Source organism: Odontesthes bonariensis, chromosome 10 (genome assembly GCF_027942865.1).
Source record: "Odontesthes bonariensis isolate fOdoBon6 chromosome 10, fOdoBon6.hap1, whole genome shotgun sequence".
Lineage (NCBI taxonomy): Eukaryota > Metazoa > Chordata > Actinopteri > Atheriniformes > Atherinopsidae > Odontesthes > Odontesthes bonariensis.
This window is the reverse complement of record NC_134515.1, coordinates 9,524,651-9,542,425: the sequence shown is the minus strand read 5'-3', so window position 1 is coordinate 9,542,425 and position 17,775 is coordinate 9,524,651. Positions and strand designations below refer to the sequence as shown.

Genomic DNA, 17,775 nt, shown 5'->3' with positions numbered 1-17,775 from the left:
TTTAACCATGTAGCCAAAGTAGACTCATTCATACATTCATTCTTCTGTTTATAAAAGTGGATGACTGTTTTGTTCTCTTTGGGTTTTCTTTACTTTCACTTCCTTGTGGTCTGTCGCCCGTTTTCCATTCTACATTTCAAACAGGGTTTGACATGAACAAACTAAACTGTGATTGGGCAAGTGGAAAGTCTCGTGCGGTTTTTCTGAGTTGACAAATATGATGCATATATTTATTTTTCCTATAAGAAACTGTGCTGTGGTTAGCCGTCCACTATCTGTTCAGTTGTTCTCACGCCTTGGCAGCTACAGTCTCAAACACACAACGCAGTGGAATTAAATTGGGAGTTTGGAATGCTTTTCCAACCACTCCAGTTTGACTGAAGAAAAAAAAAGCCAATAAAATAAAGTAGAAGGAAATAAAAACACAGGTTGACATGGTTGCAAAGTGAAACCCTTAAGGAAATTCCTGTGGAGGTGGTCTGTAGTGGTAGGTGGTTCTGCTAAAATCAGAAGAATGACACAGACTATTAGTTTAAATAAAACTCACCGTCAGTTGAATGGTGGTTGTTCAGTTTAGGTTATAGTAGAAATACAAAATAAAAAGATTTAGCATGCTAAGTTGCACATATTTGATAATGCACAGCAACAATAAACAGTAGGTGCCTTATTTTTCTAAAAACTACCCATGAGAGCTGACAGTGTCCATTATTAGTGCGGTAGCACCAGCATAGGATTACTACAACAAATGCTTTTAACCAACCTGCTTAAGTTTAAATCGGGAGAGAAACCTTCGTCTCCTTGTTGCTGACATCTGTAACAATGTTTATGCTGTGCAGACGGAATCAAATGACCTAAAAAAACCAGGATAAACATAAAAATGTCATCAACTTTCAAAATGACAGTTTTATAGATATTCTAGATAAAAAAAATGCCAGCTAGAACCTGGTCATTTTTATGTATTTTAGAAGAACATTCAAAGTCTTTGCAACTTCATATTTTGTAACATTTTTCCGATATTGCGCCCCAATTTTTAGATGCAGTTTCTTGCCGCTGACTCTACTTCTCTAAGGTGCTCTTTTTGTTGCAGATTACATTGCCAACCTGTTGCAAATTACCTTAATTAGTTACATGCACCCACAACTGTTTGTATTCTGTTTTTATTAACATTTGACACAATAGTATAAGGCTGTAAAAGGCAAAGTTATTAGTTTGGAATGTTTATCAAGCAACTTAAATTGCTGTGCTCATAAATCACTCATGTGTGGTGACCTAAAAAGCATACCAGTACAGATCTGTTTTTATCATAATGAAGGGTCCTAGCAGAGAAGAAGTGGGCTGAGTAAACACGGAGGCAACAAACATAAAGGGCTGTGGCTCTTTCTGAAACCTCAGACTGCACATAGGTAACAGCAGAACATGCAAACTATACAATGTTGCAATAGAGTAAAGGTTTGCCGTCATATTGGGCCATCTTTTTCATTATAAACTGTAAATAGTTGTAACTAAAGTCAAAGGCAGAGCATTTGGTCTTCGCATTGTTTGTGCCGACATATACTTAAATTGAGTCAGAAATCTGTGATCCTTCAGTTCTGATGGTGGATGACCCAATATTTGTCTCTTACACTTGATATTTTACCCAAACTTTTATATCGATAAGGTTTGATTGTAATATCTAACATTTATCTCTTTGCCTCGGTTCAGTGTGTGGAGAAGGCACAGGGGGAGCGGAGGATGAAGGTGAGGCTGATGCAGGCTGGATTGAGGGTGCCGCCATCTTGCTGTCTGTCGTGTGTGTCGTCCTGGTGACGGCGTTCAACGACTGGTCCAAAGAAAAGCAGTTCCGGGGTCTGCAGAGTCGGATCGAGCAAGAGCAGAAGTTTACTGTTGTGAGAAAAGGAAATGTCATCCAGATTCCGGTGGCTGACATGGTGGTGGGAGACATGGCTCAGGTCAAATATGGTAAGCAAATCAGCGCTAAAGTACATGTCACACAAGCTGGAAAACAAGCTAAACTGCTGACCAGCAATAAGAAAAATGTAAAAGTCAAATCCTCAAAAGTGTTACCTTTGAAGCTCATGAGTACTGCAGCGGTGCTCTTTTGAATTTGATATATTTCCACGTAAATATAACTTAAATGCAAAGAGATAGAAACCAGTTAAACAAGCATGAAAAACATTTTGTTTTGTAATTAATTTTTTTAAGGAAAATACACTTAAAATTACGATTAATTAAGACAATTCATTGTGTTCTAACTCATTGAATAGATACTTAGACTCCTTTATGACTTGAGATGCAACTCCACCCTTTTGCCCTATTTATTATTCTTGGATCTGTGAATATTCAAATTAGCTCTCCTTTGGGACTTTTTCTTGTTTTAGTTTTTTTTACTTTCGTTTGAATAATTTAACGATTCACGACAAATTGTCCATCATGTTAACAAGTTCATTTGATTTTCTTTCCAACTTGTGTGTATTTATCATGGCACGGGCAACAAATTGCTGGAGAGCACAGATTCTTGTGATTTTAAATGATGAAAAACATTACGCAATATGGCGACAACAGCAGATGCCATCAACAGCAACAACAATCTTAAAAAAAAATCTGATCTATAAAGCCTCCTGGTAATCCACTAATTGCTATTTCCTAGCTAAAATTGTCGAGTTTTAGCCTTAAACTAGTTTCTTCAAAACATTCCCACATTCATTTCAAATGAGCCAGCAGCTAATCTTTCATACATTCTGTGTTTTACGTCACATTCTTCATGTGGTGATATCAAAATACAGCTAGCTGTCTGGGCTTTTGATTGACTCCATTGACCGTAGGAGCCTCCATGTACAGGTTAAAAATAACCAACTAGTATCTGTCTCTCTTCTGCCTTGTTTACACAGCTGTACAGTAAATGAGCTTATTGAAGACTGATGCATCGGTGCAACGATGACGAAGCTAGGGAGTAAAATCACACAAATGTCAGTCAGTTTGATATTTCTGTCAACTCTGTTGAATCATTTCTGGAGGTCATCTCGACTTGCATTTAGAAAAAAAGCTGTAAAATCTAAATTTTTTGTCCTATTGTTGTTAAATTAGACTTATTAAGGCATCCGGCTGTGGTTTGATCGTGTTTTCCATCCAATATCACAGGCATCTTTTACCAGAAAAAGTTTCAAACTGACACAAGTTGTTATTTTTTCACTGTCTTCAACAGCTGCTACTCAGTTCCAGTGATGTTCATAGTTATTGTGACTGTTTGGGAGAGAGAGTTTCACATTTTAGCTGTAAAATTAGATTTAAAAAAATCAAAGCATTTACTCCAAATGAGTGTAGAACAACGCCCAATTTTGTTCTTGGTATGTCATGGATAAGCCTTTTAGGGCAATTTTACCCAAATATGAAGGAGTTAGTCACCATGTGTATAATATGAAATTTAAATTCAACCATCCTGCTTCCAGCCAGATATACATTACCTACACCCACAAACTGTGTGTTTACAGATAAACTAAAAGAATAGTTGAGTTTACAAACTGTGCATCGAAATCCCTTCTAAAAGCTGTACAATAAATTTGGCTGTCTGGTTGTTTTTGATTGATCCCTTTGTAAATTTCATGTTTCTTAGCAGTTTGACATTGAATTTTCCTCTTAAAAATGTACTGCTTATCGCTATAGTATGAATTGGTATATGCTATCTAATGTAGCCACAAGAGATGTGATTAAAAATAAATAAATACACGACTTGAACTATAAAGGACACTCGTACAAGGTGACTTTGATCTGTGAACGTTTGTGTTCAGGGGACCTGCTGCCTGCTGATGGTATCTTGGTTCAAGGCAACGATCTGAAGATAGATGAGAGCTCCCTCACAGGAGAGTCTGACCACGTAACCAAATCTGTGGATAAGGACCCCATGCTGCTCTCAGGTTTGGTTTCACATTTTTAATTATGACACCCTGCCACTTTGGTTCTACAGCAAGTCAAGTCGGTTTTAATTCACACAGCCTTATATTTAAGAAATGACCTCAAAGAGCTCTACAATCTGTACAGCACAGAGGGCCCTCTGTCCTTCGATGATTATATCCTGGAATGACCCTTCTCTCTGATAATGTAATTAGATGATGGACAACTTCAGTGGTATGAATGCAGAACTGTAGTTCAGCTGAAAATATTCCAAAAGTGGAAGCGGTTACACATCAAAATAATTGAATGCCAAAAACATTCTGGCCCTAGGCATTGATAAAGAGGTTTATTCGCATAAAGCACATGAAAAAATACTTACTTTAAGTTCCAATGTGTAACATCAATCAGCAGAAATGCAGTGTAACATAGTTGATTACACTTTATTTGTGTAGAATTGTATGAAAATGATAGTCTTTGTGTTTCCATTACTTTAGAATGAGCCGTTTATATGCAGAGACTCCTCCCCTCTCTTTCTTATTCCATATTACCACAGTAGCTCAGCAGGGACAAATTAAATACTCAAGTTCTTTTCTTTTCAATTTGAGAGTAGATGGAGGAAATTCGATTAGTTGCAATGAGCAGTTTGGGCTGCTCGATGTCACTACATCATACGCACAAAATATCCTCCATAACAGAAGAAAAGTTTATGAATTGGACCTTTTAAACTGGTCTGTTTATGAATCATCAAATACTGTACGTCCAAAACTGTTACTTTTCAGAAAGTAATACAAAAAAAATACATATATATTGCTATCAACTGATTATAATTAGTTTTTCTTTCTCCTTTTCTTTCGGTGTTTGGATTACACTTGAAATCAAGAGGCAACAAACTGCTAAAATTGTACAAAAACCCAAATATGCAATCAATAATGTTTTGATTTTATCGGCTGAGATCAAATCACAGTATTATCATAAGAGTATTATCAACATAATTTCAATGTTTGATTTATCTGTTGTTTGTTGCCAATTTTTGGCCACATATCGTGGCATCTTAACTGGATAGAGCAACAAATTATGTTGTGTGGCTTTCCTACAGCAGACTGGTTGAGGTATAAGTTGCCACCATTGCAGCATTTTTCACTTTGTTGGTGTCTCTCTTAATTCAACTTAAATTTTTATCTCAAACTTAATGATCCTACTCTTATAATTCCTCACACAAGATCAAATGACTGCCTGGATCAGAGTGATTAAATTTAATTAGACTTATTGTAGACATTGTTCTTTTATTGTAGTATTTCTTTCGTATTTTTATGCTTTTAATTCCTTCCATTTGTTACTGTAAAACAGTCCAAGGATGATTGTCAAAGACCCAAAACAGCTGAGAGAAACCGCAGGGTTGTTTAGGTGCCTTTTAATTAATTCTTCTGGAAACTTTACAAGCCAGTTTTCAGTTAAATATGCTGGTAAGAAAAGTAGAAACATCTCAGCCCATTTGTTTCTTTTTTTTTAGTTCTAAGAAGTTGATGGAGGCCGAATGTGAATATTGAAAGGCGAATTATAACGACCATATAGGGTGACCAAAACTTGACCAAATTTTGCCTGAAATATGAGTTTTCTTCATCACATTCTTGACCCAGCACCAGCATGTGTACGTCCTGTCTGGAAGATGTTTATTCCAGGCTTGCAAAATTGACAAAAGACAAGTCCTTCAAGCTTTTTTCCTTCAGGTCTTAAATAAGTCAAGCCACAAGTCCAAGAATCAAAACCCAAGACTACACATGTAGTTCAGGTGGAAAGAGAAGAGCATCTTGTTGGGTGTTGACATGTCAAATGTTTGCAGAATTACACATTCTTGGTCAGTGTGACCTTTTGCAAGCATCACTCATCTCTTAATGGAATCTGAACTTGTGTGTTTGGATGTTAAGGTACCCATGTGATGGAGGGCTCTGGCAGGATGCTGGTGACAGCTGTAGGCGTCAACTCGCAGACGGGCATCATCTTCACCCTGCTTGGTGCTGGAGAAATGGAGGAAGAAGAGAAAGAAAAGAAAGGTAAGTTCTTCAGTGAAAAGAGACACAACATTTACAGAAATAGTGTTTTAGATAAAGACTACACTAAGAGAAAGAATAATTTGTAGTTTTGTCTGCTTGTATAGTCATAAACTTGATGTTTTTTAGGCTATTTGTTTGTAAGCAAATGAGTAGAACATTGAACAAAGGTTAAACAATAATCCTATAATATATTTCCACTACTTCCAATTATTTCAAACTGCTTCCAAGCCAGTTAATATACATGGAAACATAAGGACGGATTACTAAACAGGCCTTCTTCAAACAGACTGTATGTCTTAGGATACAGGGGATTAGGGGGCCCTCGACAAAACTGCCTGTTTGAAATTACTAGAAACACTGTACTTCTAATTGGAAAATATATCAAATTACTAAAACCACATATCTATATTACAGAATTACCGCAGAGAGACGGGGAACTACCACAGAGACATAAAATTACTGCAGTGAGATGAGAAAAAATTACCACAAACCAACCTAAACACCCCAAAAGAATCATAGAAATCACAACCGATACCAAACAACCCTGAAGACACACATTACAATGACAACTATATTCAAAATGATGGCCACTAAGAGTCACAAAATGACCTTTAGGTGAAATTAAGTAAGTAAATAACCAGAAATGGATGATAAAATAACAACAAAGTCAAACAAAGAAGCATAAAACAACCTGAACTGATACAAATCAACCATAAAGAGACACTAAATCAAAAGAGATACAAAAAGACCAGAGACACTAGATAACCACTGAGGGAAACAAAAGGATAAAGAAAATATATTATAACTACATAGTAAAAAAAAAAAGAGCCAAACTGAAATACATGGAGGCACAAAAAGGTCATGAAGGGCTAAAACAACCATAAAAGAAATAAAATTACTATAGGGAGGGACCAACAAATTACTGGATTGTCCATCAAAACATGCAAAAGCGCCACAGAGAAGGACTAAAGGGACAAAACAACAATCAAATTAAATTGAAAATAACCACAGTTTCCACAAAAATGAGTCAAAAAACTGACTACAAAGTAATGTAAGACAGCCACAAAGACAATAACTGTGACTGACAGCTGTGGCTGTTTTATGTTTCCTACTCTCTGATAGTCATTCCACTATGGTGGGGATGGGATGGGGGTGGGGGTGGTGGGGGTTGTCACATCTGTGCCCAGAAGCCTGTTGTTTCATAATCCATCCATCCTCACACATTGCAACATGCGCATGCGGCTTGATAGTTTGAAGCCTTACTGATTTCAGATAAGAGCTTCAACAGGAAACGCAGCAGTTTAACCTCACAGATCATTTTCCCACATCCTCTCCATCCCTCACTTCACTCCCTGTCTCTTGTCTCACACTTTCATCACCTCCCACACCACTTTTTTCTCTGCCTTTCCATCTAACTTGGTGTCTTGTTTACCCCTCTATCGTGCCCTCTTTTACTTTCCTGCATCTGCCTTTGCCCTCCCCTGTTTCTCCTACCTTCCCCTAATCTGAGAGAGTGAGAGAGGCTGCAGATTCAATCAATTATTGAAAGAGCATGGAGGAGGAGGTGGGGGGGATACAGGCAGGGAGAGATTCAGGGAAGAGCGTTGGTTGGTCAATGCATGAGGCATTAGTCTATGCTGAAATCTGTTTTGGAAGGGCCCTGCAGTTAGAGCAGAGCTGCACACAACTGGCCACGCAGAAGCACTTAAGGTTAATATCATTAGCATCGCATGCGTCCACTGCAGCTCCCGCATCTGCACGGGAATGTGTGAGGTATTGCTGGCATCCTGAAAAACATCATGAGAAAACATCCTGGAACATGTCAACAGCTTAGCTGATGATGTTTATTTAATCAGAGGAATATTCTTATTATTTATCATCCTTATTCTGTTCCCAAAGTATTAGCTGAATCACACAAAAGCCTCTGTGGGCTGAGTCATTAAGGCAGTCATTTACTGGAGCTAATATATTATTCATAATACCTCTACAAATACCATAATATGTTAGCTTTTCCTCATGCAATGTGTGTCTTCTATGGGCCTGTTTACTCTTCTGTCTTTTCTTTTGGCACTGAGTTTACGTTAGTTAAATTTTTCATTCTTTAGTCATCTCAACAAACACTCTGTTTGAGGAGTTTTGCGTACAATCACATTCACTGCTTGAGGTTTTTTATTCTTCCCTTTTTTTTACTCTCTTTTGTTTTTCCCTTTTTGCCAAATTCCCCCCAAAACCTTCCTTCCCTCACACGTCCCCAAAACAGAGGACAGTCCTCAGTTGCCCATCTCTACAGATGCCAGTAACAGCACAGTCACCAATGGTATGTGAGCGTAAAGTTGTCTGCCCCGCCCCTTTCCTCAGTCAGTGAATGGACCCCACAGTGTACACAGTGCAGTGAAAGTGACAGTAACCTCTGATGGACTTATACATCTAAAAATGTCCCAGTCTCTTGACCCGGTGTATGAGGATGTGTGTGCCTTTACTATTCTTCCCTTTAGTATTGTTTCCGTGTGGTTTTCTGTTTCTGGAAGAGTGTGGCTGTCCCAAAATCAGATATATGAACCAAATTAGGACAATAATTATGCACTACCTGCTTCACACCTGCCTAACTCACCTCCCCTTCTCTCAGGAAAACAGCCTGACGGAGCCGTGGAGAACAATCAGAACAAAGGTAAAACATCGTTGAGCTCAGTTTGCATGTGGGATGAGCAGAACTCATTTGCAGTTGCACTTCTGAAGTGAGTGTACTGTAAAATGTTCTTCTGTTATGTGTGGGGGTTTTTTCAGCCAAGAAGCAGGATGGGGGTGTTGCCATGGAGATGCAACCCCTGAAGAGTGCAGAGGGAGGCGAGGTGGAGGACAGAGAGAAGAAGAAGACCAACGTTCCAAAGAAGGAGAAGAGTGTGCTGCAGGGCAAGCTCACTAAGCTGGCCGTTCAGATCGGCAAAGCAGGTACACGACTGTCATCGCACATAAACTGCTCTGGTTTGCAAGCTCTTGCAGCCGTCACTCGGGAAGTTTGCGCAGAAAAGATGAGAGCAAACCTTTCTCAGTATGATATGTTTCCTCTCCCAAAAAGACCAGGAGAAACTCATCCATGCATTCATCTCCAGTAGACTCGATTACTGTAATGCTCTTTTAAGTGGACTTCCCAAAAAGAGCATTAGATATCTGCAGCTCATCCAGAACGCTGCTGCTGGAGTTTTAACCCGGACTAAGAGATCTGAACACATCACAGCAGCTTTAAAATCTTTACTCTGGCTTCCAGTCAGTCACAGAATAGATTTTAAAAGCCTGCTGATGGTTTACATCTGTGATCTGTTCAGAGAATATAAAGCCAGCAGAGCTCTTAGATCCAAGGACTCAGGTCAGCTGGTCCAGTCCAGAGTCCAGACTAAACATGGAGAAGCAGCATTTAGCTGTTATGCTGCAAACAAGTGGAACAAACTGCCAGTGGAGATTAAACTTTCACCAAATGTAGACATTTTTAAATCCAGGTTAAAAACATTTCTTTTCTCATGTGTCTATGCATGAAATCTGCACGCTATCTTTTAATTTATCTGGACTGTTGCTTATTTTTAAATTAATTTAAATTATTTTATTTGTTTCTCTTTATATTCTTTTATGTATTTTTAATGCTTCTTCCACTCCCTGCTGCAATGCTTTTATTTTATGTAAAGCACATTGAATTGTTTTGTACATGAAATGTGCTATACAAATAAATTTGATTCCATGATTTGATTTGATAAATAAACTGCGTGAAACATTGGAAGTACAGTGAAAAAACAGACGTGAGTACAAGATGTTCTCATGGAGTGTAATGTGATCACACAGGTAAAAGAGAGAATGATGAATCTCTTGCACTTTGTGGGTTTTCAGTCACTCACTGCAAAGTTGCATTGTCAAATTTATGGCTAAGTTTCTAGATGTAAGGATGCTCGAGCTGAAGAAGAGCAAATTTGGCTGCCCGTCAAGAAATTAACTGTATTAGATACGACGTCAGGCAATTTGAGTGCTTTTTAAAGCACCTAAAGTCGTCACATAAGATCAGAAAGACTACTTTTGTGTAGCATAAGTCGGTGTTTTCCATCCCAGGTCCTCAAAGCACACAGCCTTGCATGCTTTTCATGTGTTGCTCCAACACACCTGATTGAAATAAATTAGTCTGGGCCTCAGCTCTTTAAGATCTGCAGGAGGCTGATGAAGCCCTATTCATTTAGATCAGGTGTGCTGGAGCAGGGAAACATGGGAAAACATGCTGGATAGTTGAGGGAAAAACTGGCCTGAGTTCTGCCAAAGAAGCCCACAAACACATGTCTTTTCAGAGGACACTGATGGAGAAGCACTGGCCATCACGACAGAAATTAGGGAAGGGTCCATAATCCCAGAAGCTCCAGACTCTCTTGCAGACCCAATTATTAGATTTTGGCCAAGAAAATTACTTGTGAATAAAAACTAAGATTAAGTGTGAACTCATAGTCAACTTATCTGACAAAGCTGCGGTTCCTTCACTGAGATAGTCTTCACTGTTGTCTTCTACCTCAGACACGCCATCCTCCCCAGCATGGGCTAATCTTCTCCCCCTGTTTTAGCAATTTCCAGCAAGTTGCTCCAGGATATATTTAGGCCCAATCCTAATCATTCTTATTGACTGTACCCATTCACTTTGCTAAGGTGAAGTTTTCTCTTGGAGATAAAGGAGTTGTGGTCATCTACGTGCCAAATGACCCACATTACCCCAGTTGAAAGGCTATATTACCAATATTTGTTTATCTCCAAAAGAAAACGAGCAACTTATCTTTGCAAAATATGGACAAGAACTCCCAGCCAACAGTTCAACATCTGGGCTGCTGAGACGTGTCCATGTGTCCACGTCCTTCTCAGTGTCCATGATTACACATCTGTTGTTAACAGGCTCCGTAATCTTCCTTTGTTACCGCTCTGTCTGCAGTCTCTGTCTGTTCGTATCATAGATATGCTTACTGAATATTTAACTGAAAATAAACTGAATTATTCTTTTTTTTTTTTTTCCACAGGTTTGGTGATGTCGGCCATCACTGTCATCATTCTGGTGCTCTACTTCGTCATCAACACGTTTGTCATTCAAGGTCTGTTTGTATGAAACTTTACATTTCAGAGTGGCTTCTCTCACTTCCCTCCACATTTAACTCACACCAGCCTCTCAGTTTACTTTAAATGGAGTGTTTGTTTGGCTTTAACATGCTGTGTGTTGCAGGTAGCACATGGTTGCCGGAGTGCACTCCAATTTACGTCCAGTATTTTGTCAAGTTCTTCATCATTGGAGTCACTGTGCTGGTGGTGGCTGTCCCGGAAGGTTTACCTCTCGCTGTCACCATCTCTCTGGCTTACTCTGTCAAGGTAGAGCCACTCATCTGTTTTATTTCATGGTTAGTCAGTGGGCATCAAGGGTCTGTTCTTTACCCAGTATTACATGATGCACATGACAGACTGTACATCAATCTGATCAGAGAAAAATCCAATTTATTTCCCCCGTTTTTTTTTGTTTTTTTTTCAGCGCGTTTGTCGGTCTCTTTGAATTCTCGCTGATCAAAGTCGTCTTTGTGTCAAACTGTCGAAATCCAGATGAGATTTCTGAGCGGGAGTAAAAGCTCCCTTGTACTCAGCTCTTGCATGTTTTATCAGAAGGGAAACTTTTTTATTTTTGAGACTTATTTTCTTTCCCACTGAGATTTATAAAAAAAAGCCTTCATACTTTCTTTTATCTCTCTTGTCATCAGGTTTAAATATCACAAATTAATACTGCATCTTATTTGTGTAATACATACAAAATGGTTCTATAATATTCACAGTTTCACAGTTATTTGCCAAACAATAACTCCAGGAAGTAAAGAAGTATTATTTTCACTTTTTTGTGCAGATGAAAAATGGATTTTTGGAATTTGATTGATTTGTGTCGAGCAGGTGTAGCTCTTTCCCTATGTTCCCATACCGTCTGATGGGCTCAGAGCGGCGTCGTATTAAACATGCTCATAGAAGAAGGCCAAGAAAGCAAATAAAATTTTGTTTCAAATATTTTTTTTTCTTCCATCCATCCATTTTTTTATACACACTTAATCCAACTGTCAGGTCGCGGGGGGGCTGGAGCCTATCCCTGCGGTCATCGGGCGAGAGGCGGGGGACACCCTGGACAGGTCGCCAGTCCATCACAGGGCCACACAGAGACGAACGAGACGAACAATTTTAGAGACACCAATTAACCTAACATGCATGTTTTTGGACAGTGTGAGGAAGCCGGAGTACCCGGAGAGAACCCACCCTTACACGGGGAGAACAAACTCTCCTTTTAATCTTGTTCTTGCTAATCTCATAAAAAAGACACTTGAGCATTAATTCAATAATAGTTATCTTTAGAAAAAATAAAATGCCCTCAAGGGTTCTCAAGCAAAGACAAGTTTAAGATTAAAGTAAAATTTAAATAAATATGATTTGTTTTATGTGTCTTAAGACTTTTAATTGTGCACCCCCCGCTTATGAAAACCAACTTTGTCTTAAAGCAAAAAAGAAAACCTCAACGTTGTCCTTCCTAGAAAGTATAGTTTGCATCCTTTTCAAATCCCTTTTAAAGCCACATGAACTAAATTTATTTAAATGGGACATTTCATGTATTTTCAATCAGTCTACTGTTTAATTTATAGTTTTATGGCAGGTTAAAGACACTTAACTCCAAATTAGAAGAGAAAATTTATAACAAGAGTGAATTAGGGTTTGGGGGGCACACATTGTGCTCTTGGTAATGGACAGTAAGGCCTATTGCAATTAAGCACTGGGTGAAAGTGGGCTAAAATGTGAATAGTTTATATAGAGCAGAAAGTTTACAAAAAAAATATTGAGAAACAAAAGAATCTGAGAAAATACAGTATGTGTTACATCACCCCACTCTAATCTGAATATTCAGTGGAAATAATCATCCCAAATCATACAACTTAAACTGCATTTGTATATAAAACTATGAAAATAATAAAATACAGGTTCAGTCAGCAAAAGTCTGTTTTCTCGTGATTTGTTTAAACTTTGAATGATGTTTCTACTATAAATTATGCCTGAGCTATAAGGCTCCAAACTCACTACGAAATCACTTCGAAAACTCACAACACAACCCTCCCAAGTGAACCGCTCATTTTGATGCATTTTTTTGTAAGTTTTCTCAAAGTTGTGGGACGAGTTACATGCTTAAATTTCTTGGCTGCATAGTAATGACTGTGCTCAATGCTTACACGTTGGCACCCCTGAATTTATAATAAAAACCATACGAAAACATCAATATAATTTGAAAACAGCCTCCTGGAAACTCCAATAAACTCGACAGAGAATTCACTTGTCACAAAAGCCTTTATTTATAAGCCTCTAAAGAAGAAGATGAAATAAAGTAAAAGCCATTTTAGAGGTTAAACCTTCTGATTTTATTATAAATTAACTTTTCTCTTATGTTCATCTATATTTTTAAAAGAAATTGTTCGTGTGTATTCAAATTGATGGCAAGTCAGATGCAGTGTGGGCTTAAAATGGAGAAGCACCCGTATGTTGCAGCTATTGAGTAATCGCCTTTCTTCTTTTCTTACCTCCAACGATCCATCTTTCTCTGTTCTGCTGTACTACTTCTATCTATCATCATTCACCACCTCCCATGCCCTATCATCCACCCCTCACACACCCCTCTGCTCTCTTTCAACATCTCATATGTAGAAAATGATGAAGGATAATAACCTTGTACGACATCTGGATGCATGCGAGACCATGGGCAACGCCACGGCCATCTGCTCTGACAAAACCGGCACCCTCACCACCAATCGGATGACTGTGGTCCAGTCCTTCCTCGGTGAGAAGAAAGCAAAAAAAAAAAAAAATCGTACATTTTACTGCCTGTTATCCACCATTATGAAAACATTGTGCTGCTAAGACCGTTGCAGGTTATTGATTTGGATAAAAGCAGGACATGCAAAAAGGAAAAGCATGCAGACATAATATACCGTCAGGTCGTTGGTTTAATATTGAATTTAAAATTCCAGGTGACGTGCACCACCGTGTGATCCCAGACCCTGGACAGCTCAACCCTCGGACTCTGGATCTGTTAGTCAATGCTATCGCCATTAACAGCGCCTACACCTCCAAGATCTTAGTGAGTCATGCACAGACAGAGATGCCATTGTTCTGCAGAAAATCTCCCCTGACTTTATGTATTTTTCAGACTCTAGTTGTTAATTTACTGTGAATAACTGAATCTTTTCTGTTACATCCTGTTTTCTTGCACCAAACTGCATCAAACTTACTCTCCCACAGCCACCTGATGTGGAGGGGGGTCTAGCTAAGCAGGTGGGAAATAAAACAGAGTGTGGCCTGTTGGGATTTGTATTGGACCTTCAGCGGGACTACGCCCCTGTGAGAGAGCAGATCCCTGAGGAGAGACTGTATAAGGTAGGGAATAAACCATCACTTCCACCCTTAGCAGTTTCATTTATTTATTTATAAAGCAATAAAAGTTAGCCAAAGGTTCAGTCACAGTTTATTTGGATTAATACAACTATTAGTGTATCAATAGACTATAAGCTTTGTACTTTACGATTATGTGCAAGGCACCATAAATAAGAGCAGCATAAGTTTCCCACATACAAAGAGAAACCATAATTCGTAAATGCCCTCTATAACCCTCCCCGAGACAAATTAAAAATAAAAAGCAAGATCATAATTAACGCTACTTATTATGACAAGACTAATAGTTGCCCTGTGGCTAAGCACAGATGGTAATCATCCATTGAGAGGAAGTTGATCAAGTTGGTCATTATGATTCATCTTTTGAGTGTCCCTGATACTACGTTTAATGGAAATCCACTCTGAACTGTACCTGTTAAAGATCCCGTGAAAAATAAAATGTGATGTTCGTGTTTTTGTATGACATGTTTTGTCCCATATGTCACCTACACACCACTATCCAGCCCAACATTGACAAAACGTATTTCGTAGGTATTCAGTAGGTTAAACCCAGGGATGTCCACATCCGGTCCTCGAGGGCCGCTGTCCTGCAGGTTCTAGATGTTTCCCTGCTTCCACACACCTGATTCAGATCAGTGCATCATAAGCAGGTTTGTGCAGGACTTAACAATCTTTTGAAGGGATACATTTAATCTGAATCAGGTGTGTTGAAGCAGGGAAACAATCTAAAACCTGCAGGACAGCGGCCCTCGAGGACCGACTTTGGACATCCCTGGTTTAACCAATTACATTTTTGGCTTCTCATCCTGCATTTGGGGAGGAGGGGACACACTGATTTAGTGTCCCTTTTCATGTTCATCACTGGTTACTATAGATCCAAACAAAAACACCAGCTGAACAGACGGGGTGCCTGCTCAGGGCATTGAGTTTGACCTGTCAGAAAAGACTGGGCTTCTCAGTGGGAGCGGGATAAAAATGGCTTCTCCTACACCTTTTTTTTTTTTTTTACAGGAAATATGTAAATATTTTGAAGTAAATAGTACTACACTTGCAATTTCATGGAACTTTACAAACATTTATCTAAGAGCAAAGAGTCTACCTTATTCTATTAAATAGATTAACATACATTAACACATATACCTGCGGCTCCAGAGGCAGATGTATTGTACTAATAGCATCTCTGCTAAGCTGAAAATATTAGACAAGCATGAGCTGCCTGCCTCTTTCAGCTTTTAATCAAATCATCATATTCATAGCATGGTATGATTGACAAGTTAAAGTATAATCACTTTTTAAATTATGTGGGTTTAGCAGATTTCCAGTCTATTTTGGAGTTTTTAGACACCAACTGAAAGGTCAGTAGAATTACAGTTACACTTTCAGCTCATTCATTCTGGGATATTGAACATGTTTTAATGCTCATTTCCTTTACAGATTTCAGTGTGTTTTCAGTGTGTTCAGGTTTTTTTTCCCAGTCCGATTTACTGCATGTTGAAAAAGGTGTTCCACAAGGTTCCACCCTTGGACCTCTTCTTTTTTTTTCTTTTTTTTTTCTGAAATCTGCCAAATATAGTTTCATTAACCATTTTACTGGCGACACTGTTTTTACACGTCCAGAATTCCTTACTGTCTGATTTTAGATTGGTCAATAAGTTGTTTCATAGATACAAAATTTTGTTGATAGAAAAGTTCTGTACTATGTTAATGTTCAAGATACATCATTTGTATCTTAAAACTTTGGACTGACTCTTGACTCTGGACCGAATCTTTCTTTGAGCCCTACATTGATTTTTATTATATATATAAAAAAAGGTTAATTAATTGCTTTATCTTTGAAATAAGAGAAAGCTGGATGGGAATTGGTATTTCCTGTAATTGTTTTTGCAGGTATGGTCTATTAAAACACCTCTAGCACTCATCTTAGACCTCTGAAAGTTGTTTTTTTTTTCATTCTCTTTGAAGATTTGTTTTGAATAATCTGTATAGAACCTCCCATAGTTTACGATTCACTGCTTTAAACTAAACCTAGAAAGTATTTTCACTCGGTTTATTTTCAGGTGTGTTTATTTGAACATTCCTCAGATTTTAAAGAATAACCAATCCTTAGCATTATCATATATGCTCAGACACACAATTTCCTTTAAAAGAAGTTGGACATTCCAATTTTAAAGCTCCTTCAGAATGGAATCACCTTTCCTAATTGTTTACATCCATTTCCTTTTGCTGTTTCTTCGAGTCTATTTAAATCTTAAAAATACCTGCACATGATTCCTAGATTATGTTGTTGACTCAGTGTGTTATTTACTCAAATATTTCATGTATTTGTTTATATATCTGTTGTGTTGTTGAGGTATTGAGTGCTGATGGAAATTAGATGTTCAAGCTCTCTCTTTATGAATTCTTGTTGGATATTACTGTATGTTATATTGTTTGAAAGTGTTTTGTTCTTCTATATGTGTGTCAAGATCCTTTGGAAAGTAGATTAAACATACCGAATGGCATTTCTTTCAAAAATCACACGTTTCACTCTCTCTGTCTCTCAGGTGTATACATTCAACTCCACGCGTAAATCCATGAGTACGGTGATCAAGCTGCCCGACAATACCTTCCGTCTCTATAGCAAAGGAGCCTCTGAGATTTTGCTGAAGAAGTGAGTGATGGAGAGAGATGTGAAAGGTGGAGGTGGTGCTGGGTGTTAATAAATAGAGACTTTATGGAGGGTTTCAACACAAGAGACAAAAGATGATGTGCTTTCTGATGACGTTTCTGTCCAGGTGTTCCTACGTCTTAGATGCCAATGGAGAAGCACGCAGTTTCCGCCCACGTGACAGAGATGAGATGGTCAAACAGGTGAGACTGGTTGTTATCTTCAGACTTCATGACTTTAAAAACTAACAAATGCATCTTGGGTGATCCAATCACCAATAGGCAGCGCTAAATATAGAAGTAAATGTACTCAGGAGGGATTTGTGACAGATTTACTCACTCAGGCCACATTCAGAGGTTGTTTGTAACACTTATAACACTCTTATAACAGGGTGAATGCAAATCTGTCCTGAGCCACAACCTGCTCTACTGATGCGGATCCATTCAATCAATCAATCAATCAATCAATCAATCAATCAATCAATCAATCAATCAATCAATCTTTATTTATATAGCGCATTTCATACCACAGGCAACTCAATGTGCTTTACATTCAAGCAGAAAAGTTTGCATTACGATGTTCTTTGCTCCTCCTGTGTCAGGTTTCAGGCTACAGTCGACCGGCAAAATATTCAACTCCCATCCCAGAAATCCAATGCATTGGGGGTTGAATATGTTTGCAAGCATCTTTATGAAGCAACAAAACTTAGTTACTGTCAGCTAA

General features: G+C 38.4%; 1 protein-coding gene across 3 annotated transcripts in view; it reads left to right on the top strand.

The window, feature by feature from the left end:
* atp2b3b (ATPase plasma membrane Ca2+ transporting 3b) overlaps positions 1-17,775 on the top strand; it is a 54,955-nt gene that overhangs the window by 12,539 nt on the left and 24,641 nt on the right. For all 3 annotated transcript variants that reach the window (XM_075476167.1, XM_075476169.1, XM_075476168.1), the window contains exons 4-15: positions 1,702-1,959; positions 3,786-3,911; positions 5,814-5,939; positions 8,566-8,607; positions 8,724-8,888; positions 10,973-11,044; positions 11,173-11,315; positions 13,662-13,794; positions 13,985-14,094; positions 14,256-14,390; positions 16,949-17,055; positions 17,180-17,255. In XM_075476167.1, the coding sequence (XP_075332282.1) occupies positions 1,702-1,959; positions 3,786-3,911; positions 5,814-5,939; positions 8,566-8,607; positions 8,724-8,888; positions 10,973-11,044; positions 11,173-11,315; positions 13,662-13,794; positions 13,985-14,094; positions 14,256-14,390; positions 16,949-17,055; positions 17,180-17,255 (1,493 nt within the window). The remainder of the gene's footprint in view (positions 1-1,701; positions 1,960-3,785; positions 3,912-5,813; positions 5,940-8,565; positions 8,608-8,723; positions 8,889-10,972; positions 11,045-11,172; positions 11,316-13,661; positions 13,795-13,984; positions 14,095-14,255; positions 14,391-16,948; positions 17,056-17,179; positions 17,256-17,775) is intronic.